This window comes from Cyprinodon tularosa, unplaced genomic scaffold, assembly GCF_016077235.1.
Source record: "Cyprinodon tularosa strain WSP-4 unplaced genomic scaffold, ASM1607723v1 ctg38, whole genome shotgun sequence".
Taxonomy (NCBI): Eukaryota; Metazoa; Chordata; class Actinopteri; order Cyprinodontiformes; family Cyprinodontidae; genus Cyprinodon; species Cyprinodon tularosa.
Window position 1 is genome coordinate 752029 of NW_024039096.1, and position 27582 is coordinate 779610.

Below are 27582 nucleotides of genomic sequence, written 5' to 3' on the forward strand. Positions count from 1 at the left end.
GGGCTTTCCAGATGCAGGGCTTTTTAAGGGGACATTGTCTGAAAAGAATAAAGCAGGCACCCACCCACATGGGACCTGGAGACCCTGACTTATTTCAGCTCCTTACTGCTTTCTGACACCCAATTTAGTTCCCTTTTTGACACCCTTTAAAGGAAAGTTAACCGTAAACCCCATTCCCTCCAACCCCGATCCCTGGCTGTCCCATCAAATTTGAAAAATCTTTCTGTCCCTTCCTCTCTCTCTCTCTCTCTCTTTAAAGTTGTATATGTGTGGCTGAAACCACCTGGTTGGACTTTCTAAAGCTTCAAGGTAAGAGAAAAACTGGATTCGATATTGGTTTTATGCATGTACTCACACGTCCTGAGGTTTTCTCATGTTAGGAAAACACAGTATGGAATTTCAGAGCCATATTTCATAGATTTATACTGTCTGAGCAAAAACTGTGGTATCAAGATTATGCCTTACTGGCCTGAGATAGAAAGTAACTAAGTGAGGTTTGCCTATTTTATGATCTCCTATTGTTCTGTATTTTATTTCTCCTTCTATATAAAGTTTTGTCTCTAAACTCCTGAAAAAACCCCAACAGATTTTGGACTGTCTTTTAAAATATATGCAACGGATTGGAAAAGTTTATGTTCGTTTGCTGTTTTATCTCAGATTTCAGTTTAAGTTACAGCAACATAATCAGAGGAAATCTATCTCTACACCCATCGTCGAAAACCTTTTCTCTTTTTCTCATGTTACAACCGTTGATTTCAATGTTTTTGATTATGAGTGCATGTGAGGAATCAACACACAATATCATGCAATTGAGAAGAAAGGGCAAATAAGTAATTTCTTGTTTTCTTTCAAACTAAATCTGAAAAAGTGTAAGAAGTCTTTAATTCCAAAAGAATTTCCACATATGTGTGAATCTATTCGTCCTGTGGGTTTATTAGTTTAGTTTACAAGCAGATAATAAAGACCAAGAATGACGGTAGGAAGGTCAGAGATAAAGTTAGGGAGAAGTTTAAAGAAGAGCTAGATTATAAAACAATATCTCATAATTTGTAAAAACAAATCTTATGTCCGTGAAACGTATAACATAATGTGGGCTTGTTGAAAATCTCTGACAGGGACATCAGAACAAATCATTAACTTTCAAAAAAACTTGTCATGATTTCTTAAAATAAATTAACTTTGAATCTGTACCTTAGTAATAATAAAATTATTTAAATTTGAAGATAGACGGCTCGGTGCAGCAGTGATGCGGTCGCAAATATCTCAATTTACCGATCGATCTACGTTCCCACCCTCAGCTATGGTCATGAGATCTGGGTTATGACCGAAAGGACAAGATTAGAAATACAAGCGGCTGAAATGAGTTTCCTTCGCAGGGTTGCTGTGCGCACCCTGCTGTGCACAACCGGGTAACTGGTTACAGTTACCCAGCAGGAGCTCAGAGTAGAGTTGTTGCTCCTCCACGTCGAAAGGAACCAGATGAGGTGGCTCGGCCATCTGTTCGGGGGGTGTTCCAGACATGTCCTATTGGGAGGAGGCTGAGCTGGCCTGTTGTCGCCTTGGGGTCCCCCTGGAGGAGGTGTGTGCAGATCTCTGTTTTGACTGTTGCCCACGCGACCTGGCCCCGTATAAAGCGAAAGAAAATGGATGGATATTCAAGTGAAGTTTTATATTCAACCAAATATTTTTTAATAATGTCTTTCTGTCATGGCTTAGTTCTGTTGTACATTACTTTGCTCCTTGTTTGCTAGTTTTATTGGTTTAATTCCAGTTTTGTTGTAATTTCTAGATTTATGTTCTCATGTTTTTCTGTTGTCCTCTGTTCTTCTTCTTCTTCTTCTTATGAGATTTTATGGCGGTTGGCAAACTTGTGAAATGTGCATTACCGCCACCAACTGATATGGAGTAAAGCAAGGAAACAGGAAACGATTCACCCCCCCCAAAAAAAAAAAAAAAAAAAAAAAAAAATACAATAAAATAACCTGTGTAACTTAAACCCACATAATACTAAATTATACTAAATTACATTTGCCCGTATAATTTTAATTTACTCTAGGTCATCGTACCTCTGCCAGTTTCTGATGGTCCCATTGGTCTTTCCATCATGCTTCCAACCATCTCCCAGTTCATATCTTTAACATCCAGATATTTTTCTGCAGCCTTCACTATTATTTTGATTTTTTCTGTATTTTTTGTCGTCTGAGCAGTACAATTAATCACTTCCACCATGAAAAGAACAAAATTTGTCTTTTTAACAATTAGTGAGTCTTCATCAATTTTTGGAGATTTCTCTAGAGGTTTGAAATTTGCCGTGTGTTGAACTGTAGGTTTGGGTTTTTCTGACTGAGATGGGATCCTTTTTGCAGCTTCAGCATAAGTTATTCCAAGCTCAAATTTCATTTTTTTTATTTCTTCAGACCTTTTGCTTGCTTCACAGCCGCGATAAGCAGCAGTATGTTCTCCACCACAATTACAGCATTTTATTTTAGCTTCTTTTCCACATTTACCATATTCATGTTCTCCTGCACACCTTCCACACCTCTGTTTCCCTTTACAAACTGCTGCAATGTGTCCGAATTTTTGACATTTGAAACATCTCAATGGTGGTGGATTGTAGATTTTGACATTGTAACTGATGTAACCGATGAATACTTTGCTTGGTAATTGCTCTTCCTCGAATTTAATTAGTACAGATAAACTGTCAGATCTTTCTCCGTTTCTTGTTGTTTTTAACCGTTTTACTTCTTTTACTTTTGCACCGCTTATGTTTTCCAGAATCTCTTTTTCAGAAATTTTCAGAGGAACTCCTCCAATGACTCCCCTGCTGATCTTTTTGTTCTCCATTAGGCTGCACTGAACTCTTATCCCGTCAATTTTGTTAATACGTATTGCTTTGCCTTGCTGGGCGCTGTCTCTGCAGTTAATTAGCAGGTCTCCACTGTACAGAATTCTGGCACCTCTGACTTCTCCAACAAGTTTATTGATGGTTTTTGTTAAGTGAACCGGATTCCAGTTTGTAAAAGAGTCTGCCTGATTAACGACTTTGAATATGACTTTGAATTCATTTTGTTGTGCTGTGGAATGTATGGATTGATCATCACTGGATTGTTCTGAACTAGATTCCCCTTTAACTGATCTCTGTTTTTTCCGCTTTTTCTCATTTTTTGATGCTGCTATCTTCCAACCTTCATTGTCACTATTTCCCTCTTCCATCCCACAAGAATCGCTTCCTGTTTCCTCACTACTCACGGCCCAGGACATTTCTCCACAAGCAGAGCAGCTTCAAAACACGCGCCATGCACCAAACGACCAACCGTTGTCCTCTGTTGCCCTGGTGAGTGTGTTTTCCTTTCCCCTTGCCTCCCTCGTTGTCTCCTCTCACACCTGCTCCTTGTCAGCTCGTTAGCCCTCCCTTTGTCTGTCAGCTACATATACTCTCCCTCTGCAGTCACTCCTTGTTGGTTCCTTGTTGTTGCTGGTCCTGTCATCGCTGAGGTCGTCTCCCCTCATCTCTCCCTGGCTCCTTGTACGTGTTTTCCCTCGATGTCTCCATGGTTCTGGTCTGTTACATTTTTAGTTGGATTTTTGGACTGCCTTTGTTAACCATTTTCATAGTTAAACTACAAGTATTCACCTCAGCCTCTCTGCCTCTGCATTTGGCTCCTCCAAACCTCAACCAAGACGTGACACTTTCCCCCAATTAGATCTTTTAAATAAGATGGCGAAGAAAATGCTTTGTTGCTTAAAGGTTTCTGCCGGTATACATTGGTGCCTCCAGAAATGTTTTATAGGGGTGACCAGATAGAAAAACACACATTGAAACCAAAAGCCATAATTTCAGGGTTTGGCTCTACTATTGTGGTAAACCTGCCGTGAGAAATCATAACGACTTAAGTAATCACCTACTCATATCTTGGTTTATTGTGTGATTAATGTTCCTAAGCTTGCTGCACATAATGGGATGAAATGCTAAACTGATGCAGCTACAAATTACACTGGCGAGTGGGGTGGCCAGGGATTTCACTGCATGAAAAGTGGGATTTTCGTCAATATACGGCACTGTAGATTGTCGTGGAACTTCAGGTTAGCGGCAGTTTACGGCAATTTGCAGGCTTCGCCGAAAACTACTGTAAATTGTCAGAAATTGACGTGGAATTTCTTAGGCAGTGTTCCCCCCATGCCTCCCCCCCATGGAATTCTAGGGGAGGCTTTAACATGTAAATGAACATGCTGTGAGCTATACAAATGCAAATCAGGGTTGCAGGGGGGGGTTTTACCCCAAGTGACATCTTTCTAAAAGGTAAGAAAATCTCTGATACAAAGAGATCAGGCTCAGTATAGCCTCTTACATTTTAGCTTGAATTGATTTATTTAATTAAAGTATAGAGACCAAAACAGATCTTTAGCTGACAGAGCAATACATTTAGAGCAGTAATTATTTTTTTAAAAATTTGCATTTAAGATAAAAAATAAAATGTTGTCTGTCAATATGCTCAATTCACAATTACTTAAGTGGAAAAGTTTCAAGAAATGATTCTGAGATGATTCACTTTATAACATGGCGCATTATCCTGCTGGAAGTAGCCATCAGAAGATTGGTACACTGTGGTCATAAGGACATAGGTCAGCATGCTAAATTGGTATTAAGTGGCCCAAAGTGTGGCAATAAATATCCCCCAAATAGATGGTAGAAATAGATCAGGCTCAGTATAGCCTAATTATAGACTCTTACATTTTAGCTTGAATTGATTTATTTAATTAAAGTACGCTAGATTACTGTGTATGCAAATGTTATGTAAAAAAAAATACACAAAATAATTTATTTCAAAAATTAGTTTTAATCAGAATCAGTTGGCTGTAATGGCGGTTGGCAAACAATTTTTTTTTTTTTAGATTTCCACTTTTTTTTTATTGAATATATAAGAAAACAATAACAATCTCAAATAACAAGTCAATAACAAATATTTCAATACAAGAAGAAATATCACAACTCCTGCTTTTGAAAAATACAATTAAATGCACAGTGTGGAACAAAGTATAAAATAAAATAAATAAAAATAAATAAAATAATAATAGTAGTTAAAGTAAATTAATCAGTGGGGACTACCAACTGAAATTCTTCAATTAACTCAAACAATTTAATTGCATTTAAATTCTGCATCTTTCTCAGACATCTTTTGAAAAGGGAAAGTTCATTTTTGAGAGCAGAGATTGAGAGGGAGCATTTTGCATAGCGACATTTATGGATATAATACTTTGTTACAATTATTAGAATATTGATTAAAAATTCCAAATTTTTTTTCTTTAATGGATAAACCGAATTGAATGTTTTGCCAGGAAATAAAATCTAAATTTATTGTTTTAGAAGACAGAAAGGTTCGAAGTTGATCCCATAAGTTTAATATTTCTTTACATTCATAAAAAAAGATGTTTAGTTGTTTCCAATTGAGTTGTACAAAAGCCACAATTCTCAACATTAAACTTAAATCTCTCTCTTAAAAACTCATTTGAAGGATATATGTTATTTATTATTTTAAATTGTAATTCTTTATATTTAGGAGGAATTGGGAATTTCAAATAATTTGTCCTAATTTTGACTATCATAGATTTCTTAAAATTTTGTAAGAGAGCTGTGCTTTTTGTTCTTCCTGGGTACATATTATTTATAGAATATTGATTCAAAAACTTGTTGTTGCATTTATTATCTCTAATGTCCACCTGCTCAAATTCAATCTTATGGAGTCTAAGAATAAAGGAATTAGGTAAACTGTTTTTAATAGAATGAATGAGGACATCAGGGATACTACGTAAAACTTTCTTATAAATTCTTAGTGAACAATCGTTTCTAAACTTCCTGTTAAAATCCTCCAAACTTAGAAAATCACCATTACCATTTGGCAAACAATTTATAGGTGCATTACCGCCACCTTCAATCTTAATATTTTGAAATTGTCTGGTAAAAGTCCAAGGTAAAGTGCTTTTGCTACCTATCCAAACCTGTAGAACTTAATATATTATGCAGACAACAAAAAGTTTCAAATCTCTATATGCAGAAAAATTATAAGCATACCTTCAAAGACTTGTAGCTCTAACTGCAGCAAACACAATTGTAGTGTTGAGGGAGCGGAATACATATATATTGCATTTTTTGTGTAGAAAATGGTCAGAAAGCATGTACGGTTTATTTTACTATCTTCTCATTTATGTTATTTAAACTCATAAAGTATGAATAACATACATTGAAGTTTTTGGATTTGCCGTGAAAATTAGGAGTATTTATAGTTTAGCAAGACAAAATATACCTTTTAAACTGAAAATGGACGGGGAAATATGGTATTTGTACATAACAATTGCAAACTGCCCTCCAAAATAGAACCTTCTTGTGCTTTTAATTTGTATGGGATTATTTCTGTTGCACGCTAAATGTTGCAGTAACCACTCCGTGCCGACAGGGTGCAGTGTCGCCGAGATAAAACCGTTTTCCACCTCCGGCATCATGTTTGTGTTACTATACTCAGAAGAACTTCATCTCCAGTTACCGTGTTTGTATTTTGTTGTTACGTGAACAATGGCTGCACGACGTCTCGCGTTCAACTCGCCTCCAACTGCTCTTAGTCCACAACTTTCGGCCAGCCCGCAGACTGACGAGAAGAAACTGCTGATTGCTATCAGCGGACTGTCTCGTCAGCTTACCCAGCATACTGCCGACATGAATGAGCGGCTCACTCAGCTGGAGAATTCGATGCACTCCAGGTTGCAGTCCATAGAGGACAAGATGGCGGCTCTGCAGTCGAGCAACTTTGCGGGATATACGAACTCGAGGAAGAGAAGACGGGTGCACAACGCCACGCTAGCGGTAAATATATGTTCGATTACTGGTAGCTATGCTAAAAGCAGCCTAGCTTAGCTAGGCAAGCTAAAGACAACCTAGCCTAGCTAGGTAAGCTAAAAGCAGCCTAGCCTAAAGCTTTATTAAAGTGTATTTTTTGTGATTCACAGGAAGCAGTACGCCGTCTTCACAACTCGGAGACTAATTGCAGGCGCTATGAACCGGAGCAAGGGTAAGATTTAAAGAATATGCTTTCATTCTGCGGTAAAAGGACATGGATACGGATAAATACCGACCATAGCTTTACTTTTTTTTTTTTTTTTTTCACAGACTACTCTCGCCTCACAATGAGGCGGTGACCTCCTATTTGCTCGGAGCCATCTCGGCAAGTCCAGATTTGCACGATGTTGATAAAGACGACATTGTGTGTAAGTGACTTGTTTTAATGTTTTCTCCTTCCTTGTTACTGTGACTTGCGTTTGATTTTTTTATTCATACCACTCTCATTTAATTGTTTTCCAGCTGCCTGTAAGACGTATTATGAGACGGTACGCAGGAGCTTCAGATACACGCAGCTAGCCAACACGCTGCGTGCGGAGGCTGCCAGGCAATCTGCTCGGAGTCGGGCCAGAAGAAAGAGGGTAAGACTTTATTTGGTGACTATTTTTCAGGTGCATTGATAGATGTGTTGTGTCCATATGCAGTGCGCTGATTCATTTTTTTTTTTTTCAGCTGCTGAAAGCGAGGCAGAGTGTGCTGGCAGATGAGGAAGTGGAACTCTGGAAGTCCGCCACCGTCGACCTCATGTCCGACGAAGAAGATGGCTTCGTCGGCGGTGTCTCTGGATGGATTGTACGGTCGCCGCCATTTCGTAGGCCGGATCTCACTGAACTCTGTGTTAAGCTGCAGTCCCGGTTAGAAGCGATGCCGAAGTACAGGGCCACGCACAGTAGGCGTCTGCACATCGGACCTGCCTCGGAGGGAATGCTGCCTGTTACCTCCAACCCCGAGGAAGCAAACGGACCGTTCACGGACTTTTAATTTTTAGAAACGCATGTGTTTGGATACGCGTTGTATATAGTTGTGTGTGTGTGTGTGTGTTTCAATAAAGCTCTTTCTTTGCATAAACAGCTTCCTGGCAAATGTTCATTTCCTGTATAAATTCATTCATGTCCTTGATGGTAGCATAATAATTGTGTAGTGTAGGATAACATAAATACACACCATATGAATGAATAAATATATGAATGAATAAATATATATATATATGAATAAATATATATATGTAAATATATATATATGCCAACCAATCACGAGCGACTTTACTTGTTTAAAAAGAAGTGGTTCCGTCCAATACTCAGTAAGAAAATTAAAGCCTGGCGTGGCCACGTGTGGTTTTGCTGCCAATCACGAGCGATTTCACTTGTTTGAGAATAGTGGTTTCAGCCAATACTGAGAAGGTTATTCAAGCCAGACCTGGCCAGCCGCCCGGGTTTGCTGCATTCATATGCTAATTAGGGCCATTAGTACAGCTGATCGCTCTCCACATACGTCATGGTCCGTTTCCGACAATTTGTGGCACAACAAACGCGGACAAGCACGGGTTGCAAATTGTCGGAAACTGACGAAAATCAGGCAGATCTGCGGGAGTTTACGGGGGTTTACGGGGACGAAAATCTCACTTTTCATGCAGTGTTTGCAAAGGGTGGCCGTGGGCACCCCTGGCTCCCCCCTGGTGGCGCCACTGCCGATATATAAAAGCATAGCCACCTCTCCCAGCTGGGTCAAAATACATCCTAACACTTTTACTCAGCCTAATAAAGGAAGAACCTGCCTGGAAATCTCTACAGGCTCAAACAACAGTCAAGGCTCAGAAACTAGATGGATTATGAACATCTAATTAAATTCTCACTGTGGATATATCATGTCCACAGAAGCCGACAACAGGATGGCTACATGAGCAGATAGCCTGAATAATTTTCTAGCTAATTCCAGTGTGTAATTCATGCTTTACAACAAACATACATGCATATTGACCTAGTGATTCCCCTTTGAGTCACTAGTTAAGTGAGGCTGCCACAGGAATGTGTAAGCCATAAGTAGTGGCATAATTTTGATTAAAACTGAACAGGTTTCTTAAATGATCTTTGTTATAAAGTATCAACCTTTCATTATTTTATTCAACCAAATTGTGTTTATGTAAAGATGTGTTTTTCATAATCTGCTTTAAACGAGTATCATATTTTTACCCTATGTATGTATTTCAAACATATATAACATATATATAACAACATAAAATTGGTCATGAAATCAAAAGATCAAACTCCCAACTGACATTGTAGATTAACTGTGAAGTAAATTAACCCAATATTTATTATCAGAAAATTATCTGACAAAAAATGCTGCCTGTCAAGTAAATTTAAAGAAATGCTCATAGTATGGTTTGGTCTTTTTTCCCCAGACTTGTCTACAAAATAACTGAAGGAAGAGAAAAGGCTAAAGACAGAGAAGCTCTGGTGAGATTAATAAAGCAATACAGTTTACTTACAGACTTATAAGATATGACTTATAGTCTGACAGTAAAATCAGATGTGGACAAAATGACACGCAAAAAGAGCAAATGAGATCAAGAAAGAGTGGAAAAAAAGAGACACAGGGGAGAGTGTTTATGGTCACCCAGCAAAACCTTTCCATTAAGCCAGCGAATTGTTGAGCCATGAAGCATCCCTCGTTTTTACTGGCAGACTGAGTCCTGGCCACACCGCAGGGAGCAGAGGTTACACTACATTTGTGGTCAGAGCAGGGGCCATCTGCGTGTCAAGATAAATTACTGTGTCTCTCTATGTGAGAGACACTTTGAATATATACATCAATAACAGCGTGTACTCGAATAACTACAGAGCAATTCAGGCTGCTGGGATGAATTTTATGGAGAAGTCAGAAATCAAAGGGTATAGATCAGCAGATGGATTTTATTTAGTAACTTTTCTGAAAGATTTTTTGGGGAAAAAAGACACTAAAATAGCCTCCATCATTCAAAGCTAGTTTATAGCAACACTATAATAATAATAAAAAACTACTGAATAGGCTTATTTCTGTTAAGATGCTTGATATGCATACTATGAACTACAACAGACTAAACCTTTACAAGCAGTATCAAATGGACGTTTGGAACTGCTATGTATCCGACTTCCTGTCCCAGGAAGCTGTGTTACAGTGCTAACATTAGCTGAAGCTTAGACTGAAAAAAATGGAAGATTTTGTTTCAGCTTTGTTATTTCCTCTCAGCATTTTAACAACAAACAGATCTTAAAATGTCCTGCAAAGTTTAAATCCCAGAAAAAAAAAATGGGGGTACTTGTTTCTAGCATTTTTATAACAGAAAAAAAAAATCATTCAAACTCTGAGGGAAAATAAACATCAATTAGAACAACTGTGAACTCGTGATGTATCATAGAGTTAGGAACGATACTTCAGCATATGAACAGTGTTTTCCACCCTTTTTTGTCTTGTGTACGCCTTTGGGCAACTGGAAAAATGATCTACAAATGAGTAAATATTTCTTAAATTAAGTGTATTTACCTTAATTCAAGGTAGTTTTCCAATGGAATGAATGGTTTTACTCTTAAAATAAGATAATAGTATGCACTTGATATAAGACAATGCAATTGTGTTTTTTTTATTATAAATGTAAATTGTCTTGTTCCATTGGCAAAATGTCCCTTTTACCTCCTCAATCCAAGAACAAATGCACTTATTTTAAGAAAAAAAAGACTTATCTAGATTTCCATTTTTTCCAGTGGCATTTTGTCTTACCATGAGAACCCCAATCAGTGAAAAGTCGAATGTACAAAAAAATGTATATGATTAAAAACTATATTATTTAATCTGTTTTACTTGAGCATTTAATTCTTTGGCATGTTATTCTTTCAAAATCAAATAAAAAGATAACATTAATATGTTGCCCAAAAGCAACATATTAATGTTAGGGAATCACTGGACTAGAACAGTGAGATTTCTTGCAAATACACTTAACAATGTAAATGCTGTCCCTCATTGATGTGCAAATATACTCAGATTTGGGTAATAACTAGTTACATCCATTCAGTTAAAGTTTCTTGAGAGACTTTTAGAAAAAAATTCTGCATTTATGAGTCGTTTTAGTGCCCCAGGATTTTAAATTTTTTATCTTAATATCTTAATAAGATATCCCTACTGTAACATAAGTAACATTTTTGGCCTTATTAACAGCTTTTCTTACCACCTACTGTCTCCCCTTCACACGTCCTGATATTGGGTGACCCACATGTTCACTACAGTTTGTATAAGCAGAGATCGGTACGATCCTGCACAGGATATAAATAACTATTGTCTAAAGGAGATGGTTAAATAGTATCCAACAGTTATTAACTTCAAGGTCTAATAAGATGAGAATATGCTTATCATCATTAATGTCCACTTATTAAAGCTGGTGAAGATTCTCAATCAAGATAATAGTCATTCCAAAAAAGTTAAAAAACAGAGTCCAGCAGATTGTTTTTTAACTTTTTTGGAACAAATTTTAAAAGATTTATAACGATTCTTCAAAAAAAAGCTTAACATACTTTTCCAAAGCAATGTATGAAAGGGATTTAACACAATTATGTTCAAGCAAGTTGTTTGCATGTTTACTGTAAATATCTACATTAAATTCATATGTATCATTTATAAAAGTTTATTACAATAAAACCTGAATAAGGTTTTAACTTATAAAGATATCCTGAGTCTTCTGTGGTCTATTTGCAGTTTGGTCTCTACAAGTCCTACTGACCTATTTATCATTCAAAAAATGCATAAACCGAACATACATTTTGCATAATGTTAAACAGATTTCTCAGTATGTTTTTGTCACTGTGGTGTTGAAATATGAGAACCTCTCCTATGTCAGTGTTGATCCCACAGAAAGCATGTGTGTTTGAGAAACTTTAGAGTACGTGGACTCAAACGCTGTCAGAGTCACATCACAGGCTGCAGATAAACGAGCGGGACATTAGTCACATCACCCCTTACCCTGCGACAACCTGTTACTGTCAGTCTGATGCACAGTGTGTGAGTCAGTGTGTGTGCGTATCCCTGCACACTGCTAAACAAGGAGAATAAAGTAAAATAAAGAGTGAGTTTCTGTTCAGTATTGCTTTGCGGACATGAGGGCCTTTTTATACAAATCTATGCATTTTCATGCATTTTGTCTGAGTTTGTGTGTTAAAGTCTGGTCCATCTTTATGACACTGGTCTTCTTCAATCTTTTCATTCCAATCACACATTCACCTAAATCTAACTGGGCCATGGGAGCCTCTTTCTATCTCTGCAACTGTCCTAAGGACAGGAAGGGTGGTTAGAATTCAAAAATACATACAGCATTATAAGCAGAAGCAATCAATCTGTGAAATCCCTCCTCCACCGTGCTGTTTATTTATCTCATGCTTATGTAACTATCTCTGCCACTGAAATATCAGCTTCTGCAATCTGACTTGCAGAAGGGGAGCCAATGAAAAAGGCGACTGCTGTCTAACGGGTACAGCCAAAAAGCAAATCACACCGCCCCATAAATGGAAGCTCAGCACAACCTGAAGTATCCTAATTAAAGACTGAACATTTTTCAAGTTTTTTAGTTAATCAATAATCAGTATAATATCTGCAGTGGACAGAAGTTATAATAACCTGAATTTCTAGGAAAAGAAAGTGATAATAAGGAAAATAATCTTTCTTTTTGTCTCTGTCTTTATATATTTCCCCGTTCTTTGAAGATCATCCCCTTGTTGTGATAACTTCCCAATAACCTGTCCTGTTGCTGTGAAGCATCTTAAAAGAAAAGTTTGGTAAGCAAGGAATAATCAATGGATCATTATTTGTATCTAAAACAAACATGTGTGCGGTGAATTAAAGAATTTAGCATTATTCAGTAAAAAAATTAGAATAATCATTTTCGTCGCGATCACTGAGTCCGGAACTATACATTTTTGCACAAATATAGTAACCCCTCACTCCTGACATCTACAAGCAGTAACGTGACGTAAGCCTACCGCCATTCTCCCCGCTTTACAAGCAAAATCAATGGGAACTGTCATGGTGGGGTCTAATCTTCTAACCCACATGCAGAAACACTCAAGAGACAGGAAAAAGTTAAAAGGTTTATTGACAATGTTTTCAGAGAAATGTGAACGGGTCTTGGTTCGTCAGGCTGGTCACGGGAGGGAAGCAACTAGAGGAGGACAGATCGGTTAGAGTGGATCCAGGAAACTTGCTGTTTAACGGCGGTTTGGGTAAATATCTGCTCAGGGGGTATTCTGACAGGCAGGGGGGGGAACCTTGAGGGTCCAGAGACTGATCGGCAGGCTGAGGGCTGAGGGCAGAGGCGGAGAAGGATGCTGAGGCGAAGGGCAGACAGGCAGGTTCCAGGCAGCGAGAGTTTTCTCCAGGAGTTGACTGATCACCAGATATGTCAGGATCTGAGAGGCAGAAGAACACAGAGTCAGAGAGTTTCTCAAAAAATCAGGAAAACAGATCAGAGTTAGCTGGCTCAGGTTTGCTGGTACCATTACTGCAGAGATGGCAAAAGTACTCACTTTCCGTACTTGAGTAAAAGTAAAGATACTTGTGTTAAAAAAATACTCTGGTAAAAGTGGAAGTACTGATTAAACTTCTTTACTCAAGTAAAAGTAACAAAGTACAGGCTTGTAAATTTACCTAAAGTATAAAAGTAAAAGTAGAAACCACTTTTTTCATGCCGTTGCCTACATTTTAAATGGATGTCTGCCAATAGGACTAGATCTCCGTTGTGTTCATTTTCAATCATCTCGTCGTCCATGCTACTATGCTAACGCCACCGCCACCAAGCTGCAATGATTTGCCGCGAATGAATACCGCCGAATCTGTTGATTCATCTTGTAGTGGTGCGTCAAATGCAACGTAGATTCCCATCCAATTAGATTGAATTTGGTATTGATGACGTGAAAAATAATAACGGTAACTCCATTGAAATAATTCAAAACTAAAGTAACGAGCCAATTTTTTAAAATGTAAGGAGTAGAAAGTACAGATATTTGTGTAAAAATGTAAGGAGTAGAAGTAAAAAGTCGCGATAAAAATAAGTAGTAAAGTAAAGTAAAAATATCAGAAAAATCTACTTGAGTACAGTAACGAAGTATTTGTACTTCGTTACTTCCCATCTCTGCATTACTGGCAAACACTCTGGCAGGGAAGTGTCAGCCTCCTCCTCCTTAAGAAAGCCTCCAGATGAGCAGATGGGAAACAGGTGTGCAGAAGTCAGCTCACGCCCTCAGGAGGAAGATCTCAGGCTCCCTCTGGTGGAGAAAGGTTGCCAAGCCTCCAGATCCCAACAGGATCTACTAGACACATCTGCAATCAACAACAATTATTGAAGATTTCCAGAGGACTTCACCATTGAAATTTGTGAGAGTTATAGTTAAACTGACAATGCTCACAGCATGGCAGTTGGATGTTGTAATATAGCCAAGTTATTTCAACTCTCCAATTCATGATCTAACGGGTTTGTCGTTGGATTGCCAACTTGTGGAGGGAGGATTTGCCATCGAATTTCTGGCCAGAGTAAAAACATGTCATTAATTTGTTACTCTGTGCTTCGCATAGTGCACTGGTGGTCGCCATCTTGGATAATAGCGCACTGTGACAAACACCAGATACAGCACTGCAACTTGCTCAACCCCCGATACCGCACCATGACATCACAAACCGGTAGGTGGCTGTGGTGTTCTTTGACAAACATGGATGTCTCCAGTAAAGTGCATTCAAATGAAGCTACTCTTAATTAAAAACACTTATCATTTCTTGAAACATATGTAATAATTTTATACTTAAAGTACTTTCAGAAGTTTGTATTCTGAATGTAACCAGCCTTTTCCAGATTGATGTGACACATTGTTTTCAATGGGTGCAAAGATACTGACTCCCTAATTCTCGCTACCTCTCTGAACCAAAATGTTCAAGTCTGAACTCCTCCCTTCAGTAATACACTTGAAAAACGACATCCTGAGGAAAACTAGCTCTTACAGTGTTGCATTTTACCTGCGCATTAGCAGCAGAAAGTCACGTTCTGTGTGGCCATCTGGCTAATTTACTGGCTGCGTCATATTTTATGAGCTCATTGCAGACTCTGCATGTTAAATGCTTTGTGGAAGGAGGGGAAGAGTGTTGAAAAATGTAAAACAGAGTCTGCACCATGAAACAGGAAATGTTTTTTTAGGCCTGGGTTAGCCATATGTGTTAAACCACCATTCTTAAAGTCTACTGTAAACATGGAAAAGTGACAAATAGCTGGAAGCCATTATTCATGCTTCAAAGGGCATTTATAATGTACAATGGAGTGTGTAAACAGTTAAGTGCAGGGAAAGATCTGCGTAAAATAAATAGTGTTTTCTCTCCGTGTGCCAACAGTAGAACCAGGAGTAATTAGCTGAGCTGGATACGTAACTGACGGCTATGCTGACAAATAGATGTTTGAGGTTGCTTTGTCCAAACAGAGTGATGATGTCAGTGCTTCTGGCCGTGAAAACGTGAAACAGAATGAAGAAAGAAGTCTTAAAGTGGATGGAAAAAAAATATAAAGTCAATACAATATTGTTAGACTTTTGACTTCTAATGTTCTTAGGGTAGTGCAGCTTGCAAATATCAGTTTTCAAAATTGGGAACTATTTTTGAGATGGATTGTAATATTGAAATCCATCAAAGCAAAATTTAGAATTATGGCCTTTATTCCCTTTATTATAGTGTTAAGTTAAATTCCATGAAACAGGGAAATACCATGTAAGTATGTAAGAATAACAATATGTATTGTACTTATTTACATGCACCTTTACTTCCTTCTCCAAGGATATTTATACCAAATTGCCAACATTCATAGTTTATTTAATGTGTGGGCCACAACTTTAAGCCAGTAGACTACAGAAAGTGAAATAATGTTTAATGAAAGCTTAATTTAAATGTGTGTTGCATGCTGTTAAGTTGGACCGTAAATGTATTGCGTCATGGGGGTAGCTTCCAATGTTGCTGGTTTGAAAACTGGAGCAATTGTCTTCATTTAAATCATGATGTTGTTGGATGATAAGGGAGCCCACAATATGGAGAGGCAGAAAAAACTGTCTTCTACAATAATGAGAATTTCATAGGGATAAAAAAAAAGAACACTAAATCTTTTTAGGAGGGACTGAAAGATTTAGCTAAAGCTTTATGTCCATGTATTAAAAGATGCCTAGTTTTTCAGGCAACAACTAACTGCTTACCTAGATTGTGAATTGTGTTACGCTGTGTGAGAAGCAGTGACAGTTGGAGAAGGCTCGACCTGTTTGGATCTATAGCTGAACTCTTCTGGCCTCCTCAGTTTCACGACCTTTGAAGGATCCAGTTCAGGTAGGCCTGAAGGACGAAGCACCTGATTTCGAACAAAGCCAAGTGAACAAGCTCTATATTATTCAGTTTTACCTCAAAGGACCTGCTACACTGTTGAAGGCAGACAATATTATTCTATTCTATTCTATTTCTAGTATTTTTTAAATAAATAAAGCTGTTTAAGTCATCTGGAAAAGCCTTTTCAAAAGCCCCTGATCCAAATAAATTGTAACAACGTGTGGTCCTGTCACCATGACTCCAACTGATCGTGCATCCTGGCTGCTTGGCAACAGGGATATTCATCTGGCTGACAATAGGTGTGCATGACTTTCACCTAGTCTTTGCTATCAAACCTCACCTTGGCCCTCTGTTGCACACCTTGCCATGGAGGTTTGAAGGACCCAAATGCAAAGACGGAAGGAGACAGAATGGAATTTGTGCTGATTTAATGCAGTACCAAACATATCGGAAGCAAAGTCCTAAAGCAAAGCTAATAAAACAAAAACAAAAAAACAACAAAAAAGTCAGGGAAAACACACACAAGGAGCAAAGGAACCACGAGGAACCAGCAATGAGAAACTACACAAAAGGGGTTTAAATGGGAGACTGAAGAAAGACTGGGCTAATCAGCAGACGAGGAGCAGGTGTGAGAAACTAGAGGAGGGAAGAGAATGACACAAGGGGCAATAGATGATAAAGAAGATATACATAAAAACTCAAATACAACCACAACTCAAAATGGAAATTAAACCAATGAAAACTCAAAAAGAAAACAAAAAGAACCAAAACCATGACAGACACAAAGTGTTTAACCTATAAAAAAGAGTAAATGCAAAGCAATTAACCAATTTAGAGTAACTGTACCAATTATTGCAAAAAAACAATGGTCAATTATGCAAAGAAAATTATCCCAGAGATTTGTTAATATTTAGATGAAAACCAAAATGATGCGTAACAGAAGTCTGTTTTATAAATAAGTTTGTACTCCCCATGCATAGAAGAGAGAATTCATAATAAAATGTAACTTTTGTGAACCTTATTCCTTTTTAAAACCACTGAGGTTGGACAAGAAATTCCATTCAACCACCCAAAAATCCCCCAAATTCTTCAAAGTCATAAAACAAATGATATTTCAATTTATATCTTTCAAAGCTATTTATATAAATTGGACATTTAGAAACCTCAAGACATCTTTGTAAATACATAGCTAATGGTAACCAGTTAACAATAACAAAATGTTTATAATTTCTTGACACGAAGCACTGTCAATGTGCTATCTCTTTATCATGGTAACTAATTATAACAGGGATATATTATAGTTTATGTGTTAGAAACAGGGAACATTTTTCAGCATAGCGCATTCGAACATCAGAATTGGACCACAGATTAATAAAGGAAGCTTTCCTGGTCTCCATAATCCCGTTTCCTTTCTATCATGGCTGGTTTTGTGTGCATCACTTTACTGGTGAGCACATGGAACCAAGATGCACCATGGGAGGAAGTCAAGCTGGTAGAAACTGTGTAATTCTTTGGGCAATGTTTAGCCATGAAACTGTTCTGCAATCCATATAGATGTTGCCTTGCAGGGAAAAATGATTCACTGATGAATGTGGCCTCTTCCAGGAGGATTATTCTCTGCCAAAAAAAAAAAAAAAGTGATCAAGGAATAGCTGGAGGAGCATAAGTTTTAGAATAAGATCCAGCCGCCACCGTTTGCAACTAATTTGCCAAGGATTTCCAAAGTTGGACTGGAAAATAATGGAGGTTCTTAAAAACAAGACGAAACAATAGTTAACAAAGGTGAAATATAGCTGTTGCTTGGCCAACACATTGCAGTGCTCAGCATTTTTACAAGAGTCGGTGCTGCAAAGACTTGGCTCAAATGCCTCAACTGGAAGTCCTACTGGTTCACTTTTCCATCATAAAAAACTATTTTTAGGGTTTGGGCTCCAGTTTGATACCAGTCCTAGTAATAATCTGCAAGCTGTTTACTGATTACTACACAAAATGTGATGTTTACAAAAATTGCACCATCCATACAACAGTGTGGGTATGTGCGTGTGTGGGCGTGGGGGCTGGACAGAGGAAGGAAAGGGGGGAAACCACAGGTGCTAATAATCACATATGATCACAGATGATTAGAATCAGGTGTTGGCAGCAGTTCTCCACCAATGTGGGAGAATATTAAAGCTCTCCAAGGTTTGGAACCTCATCTCGCATTTTTAGGCAATTTTGTGCTTTTTCACTGATTTTTAGAGAAGGTCCAATGAATCACGGCCAGTTTTTATCCTAATATATGTCTGGTTAAATTTAAATATAAATCTTGAATATTATTCACATCCTTGTTAACATTATTAAGGCTCTCATTGTTATTATACAAAAATTAGGTTAACCGTTAATGATACCCGGCACAACAATTGATTTTCACTCACATTTTCACCTTTCTTTCTTTTGTTTTCTGCACTTAAATTGAAACCAGACAAAGATAACCTGAGTTCACCTTAAAAAAGCTGTTTAAATATATGGCTTATATCTTATTTTTAAACTGAATTTCAACCACATTTAGATCTGAACTTACCAGGCCATTTTAACAGAGGTTTCAGCAGGACTCTTGAGTTTTCCTGTAGAATTCCTTGAAAAAAGCCCCATCCATCTTCCCATCGACTCCAACACATGTGGTAGCTTAGGGGTCATTTGTTTACAGTAAAGTTCAATGTTTGTTTTTGCTTATATAACATTATTTATGAGAAGTTTGTACCATCCACACGGTGCCTTGTGGCATATTTTAAATGGCACTTCTACTGGTTTTCCTCCTGCAATAACTCTTCGCCTGTTACTTGTTCATCAAGGCCAAATCCTATTTTTTCCCATCTAGTTGTCCCGTCAACAAAATTTCCCACATGAGCAGTTGATCTCTGCAGCCCCTCCATGGTTACCATTTCCCTGCTCTGATTAATGCTCAGGGACTGAATTCACAGCAATTCTCAGTCGTTCAGGTAGCTCCTTACTTAAAATTCCAGACAATAATTTTAGCTTTAGAGGGATTGAATTAGCAGCTGAGATAGAAACAATTATGTCATTGAGATTTGAGATGCAGTTTTTATCAGGTGTGATGTTGTCTTCTAATAGCTGTGATTGGTGGTTACAAAATATGCTCCACTGATGGCTGAATTTAGACCGGATTAAGAAATGTTTGTCGTGACGACGAAACTTAGCAAAATTTATTTGTAATAAATAACCAAAATCTCCCTTAAGATCATGAAATAAAGAAAAGTATTTGATTCTGAGATCATGGTGCTAACACCAGGGGAGGGGTTGGCAACCCAAACTGTTCAAAGAGTCATATTGGACCAAAAAAGCAAAAAGCAAATCTGCCTGGAGCCGAAAAATGTAAAAGTCTTTAATATAAGCCTCGTATGGCAACATGGGCTCTAATCATATTAGCCCACTATAAAAAAGGACTATGTGGGCTTAAATTAAATGTTTATCCTGGAGCAAATGTCAAATCATGTGACTACTCTGCTGTACAATAATTGGTGCTTTGAGTTTAATTTCCATAGTAACATGAGGTGAGGGGTGTTTCTGTTGGGAGGAGTTGATTGAGTCATGAGGAACCAAGCAGGAACTGACATCCATCAGAGCAGAGCTCGCTAACTCTAATATTCCACATCCTCCGTCACCAGCGTTCTTCTATGTTATATTTATTTAGAGGATTTGGGGGGAAAAAATGAAAGAAAGTTTACATACATGCATTAGAACACTACCTGTTTGATTTGTGGATGTTTCTTTATGCTTACCAACAAAACCTTAAATTAGCAGCAGAGATGGAGTTTGGAGTTGCAATCCACTTCTTAAATATATGTTTGCTCTTTACAATCACTCTTTTTCTCTCACTCCCAACTTGGTGATCGGCTGAAAATTTAGCATACCTTCCTTGGAAATGCCTTTCTTAATGACTCTTTTTATTTCTTGACAACTTCTCATTACATAGCGAACATGGAGGCAGTCCTTTCGCATTGGCAATGAAAGCAAATGATTTGGTTCATTATTCTTTACAATTATTGTTTAAGTTTATTTATCTTAAAATGGATACAGCATTGCAAAACATAATGTGTCTGTTTGACCTCCTGCACACCATATTAAAGTAAACAAACATTACATTTTTGAAAAAGCTCCAGGGAACCGCAAGGTGGGCGCCAAAGAGCCACAGGTTGCCAACCCCTGCACTAAGGTGTTCATTGCCAAGTCACTTTCTCTACATTCATGATCGTTTTGGAATGGGAGAGATGCTGGTCAGAGAGAAGATAGAAGCTTACGACAACTAGATCTTAGGCAATGGCTACTCCTGTCATCATACCACAATTCATTATTTATCTTGCTTCTGTGTACTGTTCATTGTATTGTCTAGTGTATCTATGTCTGTATTCTTAGACATTTTGCAGTTTTTAAAAATTTTATTTTTCAGAGCATATTACATTCTGTAAATTACATTTAAATTATTCTGGTCTTTACTGTTTGTGGATTTGTCTTTAAACCTATGATTTCTGGTTATTAATTTTTTTATTACCTATTTATCCTTTTAAAATAATTTTACTGGTGCATCTTTGACCTGTTTAGCTGCAGAAACTTTTCATTTGAAGAGTAGGGTGGGGTAGGGGTTTGCTTTATTCTCACTTCCTAACACCAAACACCTCTGTTTCTGCCATCGTCCCTGCTTAAGATACTCCTGGCTTACCAATGGTCCTCCTCACTAGTCTTACCCATTACTTACCCAACGGGTTCTCGTAATACCTTACTTTTAGCAACTTAAATAAATGTATCTTACCAAGGTGACACTTTCAGAAAAATCTTAGAAAAATGAATTATTTACAACATTAGCTACTACTTTTAGTCTAAAGATTCTTTTGATTATGGCAGTGGTGTTTATTTTGGATCGGTGAAAAGTGGTAGAGTACAAATGCACTCTTTCTTTCTAGTGGTAAATTAATTAATTAATGCATTGCCTTAAATTCTTTACAGTTTTATTGAAATCTTAACTGGTTCATTGCATAACTAAGGTTTGTGGTGGAATGTAATAATTCAATAGAAATATGAGCACTTTCTAAAGGCGCTACATTAAGGATTAAGCACATTTTTTAAAAGTATATTAAAGGTTCATATAATATCATTATTGGTGCAAAGTGTGGAGAAATAGGTCATGAAGAGGGTAAGTTCACATTTTTCTTGTCAGTTTTACAATAAATAAAATAACTGAGCAAAATGTGGTGGTTTTAAGAACATTTCCTCTTCTGTTGCTCTGATGATGTGGAATTTCCCAAATCCTCAGTGAGCTCACCCTAAACATGCTCTCTTTTTATTATAGGCCTTCAGCTTCCATATCGGGTCACGTTACAACAATGAAAACACTAATCTTTAACTCACTGACACACACCACCGCAAGAACTAATTTCCCTACAGCCACAGCCTTGCCACATGTGTGACACGAGCAGGACGGAGTTGGGTCAAAATGTGGAACCAGACAAATGATTTCATTGGCAACTATATCAGCCTTTTATGCCAACCACATTCTAACTCAGCTGTTTGCAAGCAGAATAACTTGTTTCTCTGCTCATGGAAAATCAGCTGGAGGGTGCTCTCTAGTGGTTTTCATCTGGAACAGCTTCAATGTGCAAAGTTATCTCGGAAACAGTTTGCACATTTGTTTACAAATGGCTTTATCATCATTCATTGTTCGAAATTCAGTAATGTAGATAACTGTTTTAATGACGTCAATTTTCTGATAAAAAAGTGGAAATTTTAAACATATTAAGAGCTTATTCCAAATAGAGGAGGTCATCAATCTTTGCTTGACAGGTAAGTGTCGTGCCAAACAGCAACACAGCAGGATGCAGCCTCACTGCCTTGAAATCCAGAAAGATGCAATAACTTCCCTTCAGTATTGTGTCACTAGTGTGCTTCTGTTTTCGTGCCAAGTCAAATCAATCCAGCCCCTCAAAATATAACCTCCCATCCATCGGTTTTGATGGAATTTCCGGCTACTTTAGAAGGTGATTCTCTGCTGCCTTTGTGGAAAAGTTCCACATTGCTCTGACCTATTGAATTTCTCCACATACGGATAACAATCCAGCTGCAATACAGGAAAGGAGAAGCACCACACCAAGCTATCTGTGATCACCTCCACATTTTAACACAATACAGAGACTACCACAACCAGACATATGGAAATAATAACCCTATTTTATGTAAAACACTTTATTAAGTAGCATAGATAAAGTTCTGGCTTTTGCAACATGATTTATGAAGAAACTAAAACAGTGGGTTTGATTTGTTAGTTAAATCTGAGCTTGTTTTGAACAAATGTTGCCTGACTTAGAACTGTAGCATGGGTCATTCGGTAAATGCATTTTGTCTGCCTTACATTGTCAATTTTGCATCACAGATTACTGCAAAAAAATGCCAAAAACATTGGCAGAAAAAAGGAAGGGTCCATGAGTACATTTTGTTTCAACAAACTATCATTTACTGTATATTGTTGCTGTAAATTATTCTGATTCAAACAAAAAGGTTTACAACAACTGTACTTTGGGATGTTCAGAAAGCCTAAATCTGAACTTATGCTCATTCTAAAAAAAGTGGTCTAAAGTCAATTTTCTTGAAGTAAAATGTTAATATTCTAAATCTTATTTATTCTAATTTATTTATTCGAATGATAAATACATTATAAAAAAATATTTTGATTATTTCTATGAATATGATCCATCTTTTATGGACCTGGACTCTTTTATTATTCTCTTGTCAATAAATATTTATTTTTTCGTGTCAAAATTAATGAATAAAACCTTTTACAATAGAATCTGTTTTCCTCAGAGCAGGTGAGCTAATTTTTAGTATTTTCTATAAAATTCTACTTACTAAAAGATTGAGCTTGAAACAAAAATATAATAAACTATAGGCCAGCATTATTCTATTATATTTCAGAAACTTTTTATACAACAGAGTGAGAAACTGGTGCATAAATTATTTAAAAAGTCATGTAACTTGACTATGCCCATTTAATTATAACCTACATAACTCACTAACATTGAACTGCTATGGTGTCTCTCTCTCCCCCCTGACTTTTTTCCAACTCTTTCTAAATTTCCTCTCCTCTCTCCTCCTCTCTGTGCTAGAAGTCTAGTTATTCCTCTAGCTCGCTTAAGCCCTTTGTACACTGTGCGATTTTCGGGAAAATTTTCCAGTCGTGCGAGAATCTTTTGATCGGGCCGACTTTCAGCCTGATCGTACGTCGTGAGTCGTGTAGTGTACAGGGGGTTACAAGGGGCAAACAGCCTCTCACGCCCCCCTCCCGATCAGGAATCGTGAGGTAGGGAGAAAATCAGATATGTTTGATTGTGGGCAAATCGTTCAGTGCGCATGCGGAAACAAGGATTCTTTTGTAAACACAGCAGCATGGCAGGGATGCAATGAGTGAAATGCAGTTCTGTCTGTAAAATTGACATACCGTAGTAGCCGCGTTTGCTCAGACATGTCTTTTTTCAACTACGTCGTCGCCTTTTCTTTTTAAGGCTTTCAGCACAAAATTGGAGAAAATGCCAATGCAGCGTGGTTCACTATAGTGAGCTTAATATCCCTCTTCTATTTGTTTGGCTTCAGGATAGACGAATCAGAGCAGCTACATCTCACTGCGGAGCTGAGCCCGACATGCTTATTAGTCGTGCAGTCTGAGCAGACAGGTCGCATGAAAGCGTTGGCAACATGGGGCGACAGTGGCGTTAGATGTTGGAGTTTGCCCTGAAATCGAAAGGTTGACGGTTCAAGCCTCGGCTCCGACTTTCATTGTCGTTGTGTCCTTGGGCAAGACGCTTCACCTGCATTGTCTACTGATGGTGGTCAGAGGGCCCGGTGGCGCCAGTGTACGGCAGCCCCGCTTCTGTCAGTGAGCCCCAGGGCAGCTGTGGCTACAATGTAGCTTGCCACCATCAGTGTGTGTGTGAATGGGTGAATGAATGAAGTGTAAAGCGCTTTGGTCAAGTCTCCTGACTTGAAAACAGGTGCTATATAAGTACATGCCATTTACATAAATTGTGAGCGATTTAGTCCTATGAGCAGTAGCTGCGTGCAACAATTGAAAAAATCACACAGTGTAGGGCCAGCTTTAGTGATGATGGTGCCTGTAGTAGGCCTACTGTAGGTGTGGTATTTTTTTAGCTCTGGAGGCGAGGGTGTGAAAGTTAGAGTTCCGTCTTTGGGCTATCGAACATCCAGAAGTTAGAGTAGGCCCACTTGTTTAACAGCATGGAGCCACCAAGAGTAGGGACGTGTCCACACAGTGGTCCTCGAATAGTTCCATGTCTCAAGCCGATTTTTCCTGCTCATTGATGCACCCACTTGCAAACCCACTCTGGTGGTTGGAAGCTCTATTTTTGGGGCGATTTTCCAGTCGTGCGAGAATCTTTTGATCGGGCCGACTTTCAGCCTGAGAGTGCGTCATGAGTCGCGTAGTGTACAGGGAGTTACGAGGAGCGATTAGTCTCTCACGACCAGGTGTCATTACCACACTGGCAGTAATGAAACCCGGTTTCCAAAACAATGTTGAATTCCGTCATTTTCTCTGGTCCCCTCCCTAATCTGACCAGTGGTGACATGTTTAGCTGCATGTTGTTATTCAACCACTGGAGTCTAGGTGGTGTCCTGAAATCAGCTGTTGCTACATTAATAAAGATACCATAAATATGAAAGATACCATTTGGTTAGACACTTTAATATAGCTGGCCATTAAAATTGCTCCTAAATCTTTAAATGTCTTAAAATAATGTCTACCTCTCAAAGGGGGGTGGCACAGAGGCAGATATTAACACTTTGCAATCAATTTGCATTGGTTGTACTTCTAGAGATGCTGTTTTTTTCTGTTAGTTTTGTTAACTGGCCTTTAAATGGCAGTACTCAAACAGACAAGTTCATCTTCTGATTGGATGAGTTGTTTCCTGGACTGTAGCTGCTCAACAGATTTGAACATTGAGGGCCACCTTTTGAAAAATCATTAGAGGTTGCTAAAAAGCTGTAACAGCAACTGAAGTAGACTATATGACAGGAGCAATATAACTTTAATCTCTCCTTTAATTTAACCTAACGCTAACATATTTTGGTTTAGGTTTTCTTTAAAACAAAAAAAAGACATCCAGTATGATAACTTTCAAACACATAAATTTTGTGAAGTTTAAAATTAATCAATACACAGTAAGTCTCTAAAGAAAGTGTAAAAACTAAACATTTGGTTTTCAACTTCTCTAATTGGAATTGTTCATACTTTGACAAGTTCAAAAATAAATAAAGGAAGGTCTAAAAACAGTGTAAAGAATTGACATGGATTTCAACTTCCCTAACTGGAAATCTCTCATCAACAGCTGTGTGCTGTTTGCTAGTTAAGCTCTGATTGGTAACCAGCGCTCTTCAGTCCCATTTATAAACCCTCATGCTCTCATTGCTGTTACTGCTGGTCTTCAGTATGATGAATTTTCAGATCCTCCTGGGGGTAAAGTAATTTTTTTTGTGTTTGCTATTCTTTTGAGTTTACACTTTCTTATGTCAGTTTTTTTTTTCCTCCAGGTTTCCCTTGTTGCATTGCTGCTGCTGGATGTTCATGGACTTCCTGTGAAAGGTGATGTATAAAACAAATTTACTTTCAGTAAATTAAGGCAGGTATTTAACAGATGATTCTTCGGGTCTAGCTCCAAAATCCCAACAGCAGGGTGGCAGTGGCACCAATGCAGCTTCTCAGGGAGTAGCAGCTCCTTCCCATGCTGCTCATGCGTCCTTCAGTGCTCCTGTAGGAAAGGTTCCTAGTCACCCTTTCCCAGTGCAACAACCAGCACCATTTGTTGGCATGAGCCCAATGGCTGGAGTATATCTAGGTTCTTTTCCTGTTCAACCAGGACAGTATGGGGCCTATGCCATTCCTGCAGCATATTCTAGTGATGGTTCCCAGTTGGCAGGATATTATGCTGCCTCTCAACCGGCTGACGCTGCTCAGCCTATCCCCACAGGTAATTGGTCTAAAATGGTTTAGTGACATGCCATAGCTGAATCTTTAGCATTTATGAACAAACCTTAACTTAACCCCTACTTCTATCCCCTTTATTAGCAGAATGGGTTGTTGCTCCTCCTTCTTTTGAGGAACCTGCAGCTGATTCTGAGGTTGTTGGCGCCCTTCTCCCTCCTCCACAGCCTCTAGGACCTACCCTTCAGTCTGGGGAGACTGCCAATATAGTAAAGGAAGCTGAACTTGGGCATTACCAGCGGGAGACGGAGGAATCGGGCTACCCAGCTGTCCCCACAAACCCTGGCTTTGGTGGCTTGTTGCCCTACCCTCTTGTTCCTCTTTATGGCCTTCCCTACCCTTACCCTGCTTTTGACTACAGGCTCCTGTTTGGCCAATATCCTCCTGGCACCTACACTACCTTCAGTAGAAATCATGAGAGGGGCAGAGACTATTCTAAGGAAATTCACTATCTAAAGGAACATGTGTCTGATGCTCCACAAACCCCCCAGAATCCTGGACTTGGACAGCAAAAGTTCTTCCCAAGGTCACCCTAGAGCCCTGAATGGAGGCTAAGGTGAGTTGATGATTCCAGCAGATTTAATTAATATTTACTAATGATGCTAACTGTTGTTCTCCTCTTAGATGAAGTTCCCCAGTCTTGGAAGAATCTCTTGGTATTCTTAAAATAAAGTATTTTAAACATGACTCTGATTTAGTTTACTGTATAGAGGAAAACTTCACATTCCTTGGTGGCTTTGATCAAGTTGTGTGCATATGCTAGTATATAAATGTACTGCATGCAGGTGTATGTGATTAGTGGGATTAACAAGGGGATGGGGGATCAAAGATCTGTAACACGGATGGAGAGAATGAATCTGCTGCAGTTGGGGCGTGTGGGAGAGAATAAAACTTGTCAATCATGTTATATACAGTGTCCTGTCTGGCAATGTGGCAATAAGAATAATTTTCTTGGTGCAAAAAGAGCCCAACAGATTTTACTTCCACAAGTGGAGCGGTAGCGCTATTGCCATAGTGGTCTGCTTGTTTCATAAATATATATTGCTAATTATGCAGGGACTTTTAAAAGGGTATTAAATACCTGCACTTGTATTGATATCCATCAGCCTACCTCTACTTTGAGGCCTTTAAAAATAAACATAACGGAAAGGGTTATTCAGAATGCATGGTTGGAAGGCCTCTTTAAAAACGGTCAACACTCAATGTTGAAGGCACACTGGACATGGATAAATGTAGAGCTAATGGATTGCAGCACAACTAGCCCAGAGGAAATATTCATGGAACAAAACAT

General features: G+C 38.3%; 1 protein-coding gene across 1 annotated transcript; it reads left to right on the top strand.

The window, feature by feature from the left end:
- Positions 1 to 1519: 1519 nt before the first annotated feature.
- Positions 1520 to 26845, top strand: LOC119791076. Its single transcript, XM_038296927.1, has 4 exons — positions 1520 to 1579; positions 25841 to 25892; positions 25963 to 26277; positions 26376 to 26845. Exons 1-4 carry the CDS (start codon positions 1520 to 1522, stop codon positions 26825 to 26827), a joined length of 879 nt encoding a protein of 292 aa, XP_038152855.1. The 3' UTR covers positions 26828 to 26845.
- The last annotated feature ends 737 nt before the right edge of the window (positions 26846 to 27582 follow it).

Coding starts and splice junctions, on each gene's coding strand:
- LOC119791076 (XM_038296927.1), top strand. CDS start 1,520: ATGTCCTATTGGGAGGAGGCTGAGCTGGCCTGTTGTCGCCTTGGGGTC. Junction 1,580..25,840: donor TTGGGGTCCCCCTGGAGGAG/GTGTGTGCAGAT, acceptor TTTTTCCTCCAG/GTTTCCCTTGTTGCATTGCT. Junction 25,893..25,962: donor TCATGGACTTCCTGTGAAAG/GTGATGTATAAA, acceptor CTTCGGGTCTAG/CTCCAAAATCCCAACAGCAG.